This window comes from Cherax quadricarinatus, unplaced genomic scaffold, assembly GCF_038502225.1.
Source record: "Cherax quadricarinatus isolate ZL_2023a unplaced genomic scaffold, ASM3850222v1 Contig910, whole genome shotgun sequence".
Classification (NCBI taxonomy): Eukaryota; Metazoa; Arthropoda; class Malacostraca; order Decapoda; family Parastacidae; genus Cherax; species Cherax quadricarinatus.
The window spans coordinates 11,540-22,645 of NW_027195936.1; the positions used below are offsets into that span (position 1 = coordinate 11,540).

General features: G+C 39.9%; 1 protein-coding gene across 4 annotated transcripts; it reads right to left on the minus strand.

The window, feature by feature from the left end:
- Positions 1-233: 233 nt before the first annotated feature.
- Positions 234-11,106, minus strand: LOC138851537 (uncharacterized). Of its 4 annotated transcripts, none has more exons than XM_070080748.1 (2): positions 10,947-11,106; positions 234-906 (listed from the first exon to the last, which is right to left on the minus strand). In XM_070080748.1, the coding sequence occupies exon 2, from the start codon at positions 900-902 to the stop codon at positions 249-251; it is 654 nt and encodes a 217-aa protein (XP_069936849.1). In that variant the 5' UTR covers positions 903-906; positions 10,947-11,106; the 3' UTR covers positions 234-248. The 4 variants fall into 4 exon arrangements, with proteins under 4 accessions (XP_069936849.1, XP_069936850.1, XP_069936851.1 ...); XM_070080749.1 differs by having other exon boundaries at positions 234-948; positions 10,947-11,067; XM_070080750.1 differs by having other exon boundaries at positions 234-1,020; positions 10,947-10,983.

Here is an 11,106-nt window from a genome sequence, read left to right on the forward strand (position 1 = left end):
ATTTCCATTATGGTATGTGCTATATTAAAGCGGGAAGTTATTTCTCACACTTACAAGGGTAAATGCCAACGGGATAAAAAAAAAATATTCTGTGAAAACACTTAAAACTTATATATAATGTATGCTGGAAATAATCCATACACAATTTTACACACCTGTAAATATGTTTTATTAAAAGACTAATTCTAACTACAGTACATATAAAAATAAACTTGATATGATAATTATATCAATATCTGAAAAAAATCCTATGATATGCATGTACAGTAACATCTGTCACCGGCTGACACTAACCTGCAGTCATTGCGAGAACAGTGTCCATTTTGGAAGTCATGGCAGAAGGTGAGCCAGGAACTACGCTGTTTTTTACTGCCAGACTCAGATGGAGGATGGTAAAATCGACAATCATCACCACGCTTGCACATGTTGCGGATAAAGTCACGGCATATAACTTTGCCTCCACCCTCTTCACCTGGGGCACGTACAGGACTTTTCTTTCGATTGGGATCGTCTGGACCTGAACGGGAGCTGCTCGATGACCTAGGATGGTAGAATTTGCAAAGAGCTCCACGATCACAGCGGTTGTGAAGGAAGTTGCGACAAACCTCCCTCTCCTCCCCTCGATGACCAGACTTATCATCACGGCCATGCCGTCCCCTTTCTCTGCTCCGGCTCTTCTCTCTCGGACGATTGCGATCACTTCTTTGATTGGAGTCTGCTTTTTTCACATCCTTTCCAGTTTTCTTGGGATCTTTCTGCACATTGCCCCCCTTCGAAGCAGCCTTATCGTCCTTTTTATGATCTTTATCTACTGTTATTAGTTCCTTCTCTGTTTTAAGAACAGGAGCAGTTACTGGCACCTTCTTCTGCTCCTCTCCTTTCGGTACTTGTTTAGTGGCCATTGCGCTGGAAGCAGAGGGATGACCAACTTAGCCACACTTGCTATCACTGTGGACAAGCCCAGGAAAACAACTATGTATAGGTAAACCTCTCCCCACACACTGCACATCACCAATTCATCTGAAAATGACAAGCCCATGGAGATGAAGGGGGGCCTCTATAGAGGTAACACCATTTTGCAACACCAAAGCTATGTCTGTTTTTACTGCAACCCAGGAAGAATACAAATGTTCTAAAACACATTTAAGAATTATGATCGAAACAACTACAAGCCAATAGAATATAGAGCTTTCAAAAATTTGCCAGAAATATAAGAAAGGAAAATACATCTGATCCAAATGTGCTAAAAACTTAGAGTAACAATGCATCTTCTTGAGAAAGCTAAAATCATTGGCTGAAAGTGAACCTTCAAATAAAAGAGAAGAAATAATTAAGGCATTATAATGCATAATTTTTGTTACCATCAACAAAATGTCTTACATTGTCCTTAGTTCGAACTATTTTTAAACATCGACAGTAAGTTAAAATGGGCTTTTAAGTATATCATTCCTGGGAGCAGTATGTTTATTGAGCCTTGCATTCAAAGTATGCTGAGGACTTAAGGGCAAGACCTACTAAGAAGTAATATAGAACTTACAATATGTACTGTGTATACATATGTAAAATTGGGATTTTTTTTTTTTAACCAACCTCTTAAAAGACCCCCCTAACCTCCAGGTGTCTCCATCTGAACCTTGCATGGACTTGTGTCAAAAAAATATACACAACCAGATGGGGGAAGTTCATCAAGAGCAGTAGACAGGTAGTTTTCCCCAGTTGCAGCAGCAGACTTCTTCAGCAGCAGCAGTTTTGGCATCAATGTTGGCAACAGCAGCAGCAGCAGCAGCAGCAGCAGCAAAGACTATTTTCAAGACCAACAATACACAGCTTCTGCTGAAAGAGCAGCAACAAACAGCATCAGCTTTAACAGTAGCAACGGAGCAGCCATGGTAGCAACCTCATGTGGAGCAGCTACATCAGGAATATGCAGGTCTGCTGATTTCACCTGCTTGGTGCACTGCAGATAATAGCAAAGGCAGAAGCTAAGGACCAGCTGCAGGGTTGTCTCCTCTCTTTTTTCCATGAACTGTAAGTGAAACTTCCAGAAAAGGTAATAAAAAAAATGTTCAATTATTAAAGAGGTAGATTACACACCAAAATTGAAAGTCACACACATTCAGTAATTTCCAACCATCCCCACAACTTACATTAAGCCCATTCTGGAGTATGAGAGTGCCAGCATAAAAGCCACATCTAATCAAGCATACAGTATAAAGAAACAAGAAAAAAATCCAAAGATCTGCAACAAGATTAGTATCAGAGAAAAAAAAAAAATGACAAGACACTAAATGAACATAACTTAGCAACATTATGTTAATAGTCTGCAATACCAACAAGTAGCTGAGTAAGGCATATGCCAGAGTTTGGTATCCTTACTGACAAGACTCTTTGCCTGCTCAGCCGGTTTCTTCATTTGAAATACAGTAGAGCCCCGCTTTACAGCGTTCTGCTAATACAGCGACTTCAAATTATGTATGGCCAAAATTTGCTATACGGCAAGTGGTTTTTCAAATATGACACACCCCACCCAGTATGTTTACATTCTCCATGAGCACATCTCTCTATTATGCCTGGAAATTTTCCAGAATTTCAAGTGTTTTAAAGTTACTGCATATTTTATATATACTTTGATAATTATACTTATGTGTACCTGTACCTAAACATACTTACACACTGCTGGCATGCAGGTACACATTGAAATCACTAAGAGTCTTTCTACTCAATGCCATATACATATAATAATCTCTTGGATGCATTAAATGTTGTATATTACGTTAATATAGACATTTCCATTAATCCAGCTATGATATTTTTTTTCAAAATTATATAATAAACATGCTACATAATATATAAACATGATAAATATACCCACAGTACAATAAATTAACATAAATTATGAGATGTTTTTTCTAGTCGGCTTGCAGAGTGAACTATAACCAATGTGTCCGGCTGGTTTGTTTACATAATTCGCGCTGTCTTCTCTCATGTACTCATTCCCTCTCTCTCTCGTTTATTTGTTTAATCTCATTTACTCACTTCTCCCCCCACATTTAAGACTACAAATATTTAAAGGTAAGTAATGAGTGTACTGTATATGCATTTTATCACTCTAGGGAACTTTAAATGCCTAGTATTTAATGTGTGGGTGGGGTTGCCAGAGGGGGTTACGATACTTAAAACACTATTCAACCTACCACACCTAACTTCTTACAATAAACACTACTCACTTCTCACCCTACATTAAGACTACAAATATTCTGAGGTAAGTAATGAGTGTACTGTGTGTGTGTCTTTTACTTTTTATTGTTTTTTAATCATTGTTCTATTGCTAACTTAATATATAATACATAGTGTAGACTTATTATCTGACATTTGTGTGGAAACAAATGGCGTTCTGCTTTCCCGCGATGTCTGCTTTCCGGCAGTGGCCTGGGACCTAACCTGCCGTATAAGTGGGGCTCCACTGTAGACACAACAGTAGTGGAGACGTAGATATGAGGAAATCAGTCACTCAGCCTGGAGAAGTCAAGACTTAGGTGGCCAGTCCCTCAACCTTAGTGTGTTCAGCTCTATAGCTTCAATGAATTCAAAGCTATAGAGCTGAATGGAATCCTCACTTCCACAACTCACCTCTGGCAGTATAAAATGTTGCTTTCTCATGCCTCAGCTTCACATTTATTGAAGCTATGGAACTTCACACACAGCAAGGCTGAGACTAATCACCTCAAACTTACTACTGAAGGCTGAGGGGGCTGATCACATCATATCTACATCTTCACTACTTCTATTGTTTCTTCTTGATTTAGATTGAAGAAGCTTGCTGAGCTAGCAAAAGATCTCGGCAATAAAGACACTAAACTGTTGAAAGTATCTTACTCGTAACCTTACAACACTAGAAGGAATGAGGACCAGGCAATCATGATCATGGAGACATATGGAGAGGGGTGCCAGGGGGACACAGACAGACACTAGATGCAAAGAAGCCACAGGAATATTTGGAAATACAGCAAGTTTTAGTCTCAGGGTGGCAAGTAACTGGAATAATAATAAAAATCTATATTTCTACAAGTACATGTTACAACTTGTACAAATGTAGCTGACATCAATGACATACTATGAAGAAAGCCCCTGGTTATGCAGAGCATTCCGGGCAACTTAGGTTCATTTTGTCCCCAGGATGCAACCCACACCAGTTCACTGCTAGGTGAACAGGGACAGCAGGCATCATAAGGAAACATATCAATGTTTCCACCCATACCAGGGATCAAACCACAAACACTCAATGTGTGAACTGAGTGCGCTACCAACTGAGCTATGGTACAACATAAATGAAGAGTCAAAAGGCTAAAACCATATGCAGTTTCAAGAGCAAATAGGTACAATCAAGCACTGGATACCAGTGATTAGCCAAAAGGCTAATCAAGGCGAGTATGTCATTGGAAATACAGTAGTACCTTCAGGAGCTGCAAAACTTGTAACTATAACAGAGAAAGCAAAGCTGAAGGAGCAGTCACAATCTATTTTACTGCTATTTCTTGAAGGAAATAAAAAGCTTATCATAGGTATGGTATAATACAGACTCTTTGGAACAAAACTGTAACCAGTTCTAAACATGCTAATGAAGATTTGATGGACAATTCATATTCAGCAAACTGTCTGTATTCTGACAGAAAATAAATCTTATGATTTCCTAGAGTCTACGACTGCTTTTTAAAACAGACTGTAGCAGAACCAACTACAAAGATAAACGGTTTGACCCAATTCTGAAAGAAAAAGACACTAACAATGAATAGCTAAGAAAATGCAATCATAAAAATTAATATTTCCTGGAAACACAAAAATAAAGATAATGCAGGTAAGGTTCCAGCTTGTTTTGGCAGGTGTAATTTGACACAGGATTATTGCACGAAAGCCGGACGAACAGTACTGAAGAAAGTTGCCAATATATTTTCCGGAGCCTTGTTTAAGTTGCCCCAAAACATCTATTATATGCCTCCTAGAAAAACGTGATCAAAGAGTATTAACCCCACGGTGAATAAACAGAAAGCAAAAATACCTTTTCAAGAAGTCTAAGAATAAGGGAAAGAATAAGTCCACTTAAAAGTAATTCATGTCAGCTTACTGCTAATGGCAAAGAAACATGAAATCCAACAAAATAATTAGACACAAAAGCAATAGAAAATATAATCAAACAAGTCATTGAGCCCTGATGGAGTGTTTGCAAGGGATCTCGACACAAGTAAAGAAGAACCTAGTAAACCAATGTTGCTAATGAATTGTTATAACAGAACAGTGTGCCAGAAGTGTGAAAGGAAGCTGATGTAATGCATACCTCTTTACCGTACATTAATATAGTCATGGAAAATAAATTATATAATTATATAAAGACCAAAATGGTTATTCAGAACTTCATGGGAGATGAAAGATTGGGGTAGGGAATGACAGGGGGGTTTGTCAAGGTAGAACATCAGCTGTAAGTATGAGGAAAGGGGAATTGGGAATACAGGTGATGCAGGAAATCAGTCACAAAACAAAAACAAAAAATCTTAAATTGCAGCAGCAGAAATTAAGTAAGCATGTCAGAGCAATATGGAGTCTGAAATATAGCCAGTTAGCACTTTGGTGGAAGGAGAGTGATCACAAGATGATAGATGAACTGACAATTCTAGCAGAGCTTAGCACTTGGCACCCTAACCTATTTACAAAATGGAAGAAAAGTCACTTTGATAGTCAAAATTTGATCATTGAATCTAAACAGTTTGAGAAAGGATCATTCTTGCCTTATAAATTTGCTGATTTTTTTTCTTTTACCACAGTATTTAAGGGGATTAACCATGATGAGTATAACATTTATATGTAGACTTCAGTAAACATTTTGATAAGAATTCCACACAGAAGGCTTATGAAGAAAGTACAACACATTGTTTTTGCAGTGAAATTCTCTTGTTGATTAAGGCATGGTTGACAGAGAAGCAATAGTACATAACAAATGGGGAAAACTCAGAATGAGAGCTTGCCACAAACAGCATTCCACAAGTCAGAAGAGGGCCATTTGTTTACAATCTGCATCAACAGCATTGTAACATAAGTTTGCAATCAGAAAGAAAGGCTAACGAATAAGCTGAGGAAAAAAAAAAATCAGAGAATGCCAGGATAAGTTGGATAGACTATGTGGTCAGAAAAGTGGCAGATGCAGTTCAATGTGGACAAACACAGAATTCTAATCCTCCTGAAAAGGAAATAACCATGAACTTACAAATTAAATACAGTGATAGAGAAACTTAATGAAATGAATAGGAAAACTTAGGAATTGTGGTTACGAGATCTCTGATGTCAACAGTGCGTAAGTGTCTGTATTAAATATAATACTTCTTGGCTTCATGTAACAAAGTACATGGTAAGTAACAAGTGTGCAGAAGTTATACAGTAGTACAACTCAACATATCACTAGCAATGCCTCACTTTGATCACAGGATAGTATAAACTTTTCTTCATAATACAGAATGGATATACTGTAGATACTCTGGAGAATACACAGAGAAGGATGCATCTGACAACATATAATGAATTTTAAGTTAATTCCTTACATCAACAGTTTTTATTATCTCATGACATGTTAAAAGCCCTGAACTTGCACTCTCTACCTAGGGGAAGAATTAGTAGCAACATGACTGAACTGGGCAAATGGAAAACAGAAATAAACAAAAGTAAAGGTGTTAAAAACATCTAACCAACAAAGCTCGCAGCAATAATTTTAAACTGAATAAATTTCTTTAGAAAGGGCATAGGAAAACACTGGTCCGGCAATAATTAGAGCCAAGTGAAACACTCCAAAGCAGCTAAACAGATCAGACAAATCCAAGTGGAAATGAGTGGGCGAGAGCAGCACCTGCCTAGCATGAGCCAGTAAACTTACTGCAGGGCTCCTCCATTCTTGTGTTCTCAAAAACAGCCTCAAACCATTTTATGATTCAAATTCATTAGAGGCGCTAAAAAAATTACAATTACTTTCTAATAGCTTGTTGAATGGAAACCAAGCAGATTCTATTTACAACCTGAACTGTTTTTTGAAGCCCTTGTACCTCCACACATTCACAGTAGAAATAAAACATGTGCACATCCAAGACATTTATTAAAGGAAATTTTCCACCATCAATGGCTTTTTCATTAGGTTAAAAAAGACCATCAGTGGCTAAACACCTTCAATAAATGTCTTGGTATTTACATGCTAGTAAGTACTTGTACACATTCATAGTATAATATTCAAATTATAAATAAGACCCAAGGTTCAATACTGTTAATAATGATTTTGAACACACCCAGAGAACAGCCTTCTGTTTACAATGATCTCACCAATGTTACAGGCACCATGCAAAGATCACTATAGCTTATGTAACAGCCCAACCCACTTCATACTCCATTATACTCATTTCAGCACTGCTATGTAGGCTCTCTTATGGCTCAGATGATGTAGTTAAACGAGCAGCAGCAGTAACAGAATCTGAAAATGACTTGAACGAGCCTATAACAGCATCAATCATTGTGGGTTGGTTGGCTAGATTTAAAGCCTATCAATTACACAGGGGTCATTAAGGCTGCAAAATCAATGAACTACCACCAATCAAAAGCACTTTAATCCTCAAAAAAAATAAAAGAGGGATTAAAGTAATCACTAAAGTCAATACACATCAGGATGTTATATGACTGGCAAGGGTCATACAGCACCTGAAGAATAGGAAGTAACCCAGCCTATCTTTGTAGAAACTTTTCCTACAAAGACAGGCTGAATGCACTAAATATGTACACTCTGGAAAGACAAAATTAGGATAGGTTTGAGGTGCACAAATGGAAAACAGAAATATAATAATAGGAATACAATGCTAATGGTGTTGAAAACAGCTAGTCAAGACAGGGCTCAAAGCAATGGATTCAACTTGAACAAATTTAGATTTAGAAAGGATATAAGGAAGTGCTGGTTAAGCAAGAGTCGTAGATAAACTTCCCTGTAGCGTCACTGACAAGAATTTCAAGCACCTTCAATATATAGGTTTGATGAGTATATGAGTGGGCCTGGGTGGTCGAGAGTTGAACCTGCATAGCATGGGCCAGTAGGCCTGCTGCAGTGTTTCTTCATTCTCATCTTATTAATCATGATGTCTCTAAGAAAGAGGAGGGTACCTGCATTTCCTCTGATTAAGAGCCTTTATGAGCTTATACATTATTGTAATGATGTGAGAACACTAAACCCCTAAAGGTCATACAGTGCCAAGGTCAATAAGAGGCAATCAAATTCACAGGAGAGGAAGGGCAAGTCAAATTCCTTGAATCAAGAGCCTCCCCCTCAAGGGGTATCAGCATCAGAGATGCACCCTGAACAGGACCCAGGCTGGAACATTACTGGTGAACCTCACTGAATCGAACTGATGAGATGCACATAAACCACTTGAAGAATGAGTCCTATTCATGGGGAGGTACTAAACCCATAGGAGTTACATGGCACTTGGGGACTGTGAGGCAATCTAGGCTTGATCTGAATGTGGGAGGGAGAGGGGGCTACAATCCTAAGGATCAAGAGCCTTTGAGGCACTTCAGTGTACTTTGAGACAATCCTTACATTCAAGAGACCCTGAAGAGCATCATGGGAGCTCTATGACAATATTTGGGATCAAGAGCTCTTGATCAGCATTAAAGTACCTCCCTGACAAGACAATCTCTGAGGGTCAAGAACTTTCAAACATCAAGGTACCACTGATAAGACAATCCCTGCAATCAAGAGCCATGGACCAGCATCAAAGCAGGCAGCTCCTTAAGGAGACACCCCCTAAAACCAGACACCTCCCTGATGAGACAATCCTTTGGATCAGGAGCCCTGGACTGGCATAAAGGCAGCTAACTCCCTGAAACAATCCAACATCAAGAATCCTTGAGCAGCATCAAGGCAGGTAGCTCCTCGAGGAGACTGCCTGGACCATCAAAATATCTCCCAGACAACACAATCCCTGACCATCAAGACTCCCCAAACACAATCCCTGGGATCAAGAGCACTGGACCATCAAGGCAGGTAACCCTGGTATCAAATCATGGACCATCAAAGCAGGTGCCTCCCTGTATCATGAGCCTTGCACTGTAATCAAAGCAGGTAGCTCCTGGTATTATGAGCCCTTGACCATCAAGGCATGTAGCTCATATAAAGAGAAATGGACTACTAAGGCAGGTTAAGTTCTGGTATTAAGAGCCCTGGAACATTAACACAACACAGCACTGGTATCAGGATCCCTGGAGCATCAAGCCGAGTAACTCCCTCTGTCAAGTTCTGGAGTAACAATGCAAGAAACTGCTGGTAATAAGAGACGTGGAGCATCAAGGCAGGCAACTTCTGGTATCAAGAGCCCTGGATTAACAATACAGGCAAGTCCTGGTATCGAAAGCCGAGACAATAAGGCAATACATATCAAGAGCCCCGGAGCATCAAAGTAGGCAACTGATATCAAGTCCTCAATGTAATCCCTGGTATCAAGACCCCAGATAAAGGTAACACCTAATATTGAGAACCCTGTAATATCAATATAAATTCTGGTATCAATGCAAGTGATCAAAAGCCCTGGAACAAAAATAAACTCATGTCAAGAGCCCGTGGATCAACATCAAGGTGTACAACTCTTGGTATCAAAAGCACTGGAACACTGAGGAAGGTAACTCCTGATGTCAAGGGCCCTATAACAACAAAGCATGTAACTCCTGGTACCAAGGGCCCTGGAAAATAAAGGCAGGCAACTCCTTGTATAAGGGACTTAGAGCATCATAAATCAGGTAACTCCTGGTATCAAGAGCCCTGGAACATCACCAATGGTTAACTCCTGGTATTAAGGGCCCTAGTGCATTATTAATGCAGATTAACCAGTATCAAGGGTTCTGAAGAATCAATGCAGGTTAACTCCTGGTATCAAGGGCCCTGGAACATCAATGGATAACTGGCATCAAGGACCTGGAGCATCACAAATGCAGGTTAACTCCTAGTATCAAGAACACCAATGCAGGTTAACTTCTAGTATCAAGAACAATGCAAGCTAACTCCTGGTATCAAGGGCCCTGGAGCATCACCAATGGTTAACTCCTGGTATCAAGGACCCTGGAGCATTAATGCTTAAACTCCTAGCATCAATGACCCTGGAGCATCATCAATGCGGGTATACTGGTATCAAGGGCCTGGAGCATCAATGCAGGTTAACTCCTAGTATCAAGAGCATCAATGTAGGTTAACTCCTAGTATCAAGAGAACCAATGCAAGTTAGTACTTTTGGTATCAAGAGCCCTGGAGAATTAATGCAGGAACTGGCATCAAGGGCCCTGGAGCATCACCAACGCAGATTAAACTGGTATTCAGAGCCCTGGAGCATCAATGCATGTTAACTGGTATCAAAGGCCTGGAGCATCAATGCAGGTTAACTCCCAGTATCAAGAGCATCACCAATGCAGGTTAACTCCTGGTATCAAGGGCCCTGGAGCATCAATGCACGTTAACTCCTGGTATCAGGGGCCCTGGAGCATCAACGTTAACTCCTGGTATCAAGGGCCCTGGAGCATCAATGCACGTTAACTGCTAGTATCAAGGGCCCTGGAGCATCAATGCAGGTTAACTGCTAGTATCAAGAGCATCATCAATGCAGGTTAACTGCTAGTATCAAGGGCCCTGGATGATGATCAAGGCAGCAGGCACTAACAAGACTGCGCCATGATGGTGGGACCCACGCAGCGTCTCTTTGTATTACCCTCCCTACAATCCAGTCTTCTCGCCTTATTTCTTCCCTATCCAACCTCCACCACCGATCTAAACCCCAGGCATGGAAGCTCTACCTCTGGGTGTGACACTGGGGGCAACATCACCGCTCAAACACAAGTGGCAGCGGGGAAATTCATGTAAAAATAAAGAATACGAAGACCATTACCTTCCGTGTGCGTCGTCTCCTCCGCGAGTAATATTTCACGGTGACACTAACCGCTAATATATTTTTAAATGTAGGGGTAAAATTAACACATAAACTGGCAAAATAATTAAATTTACACACACGGGATATTTTACGTGTTCATAAAATTGTTAAACAAGGC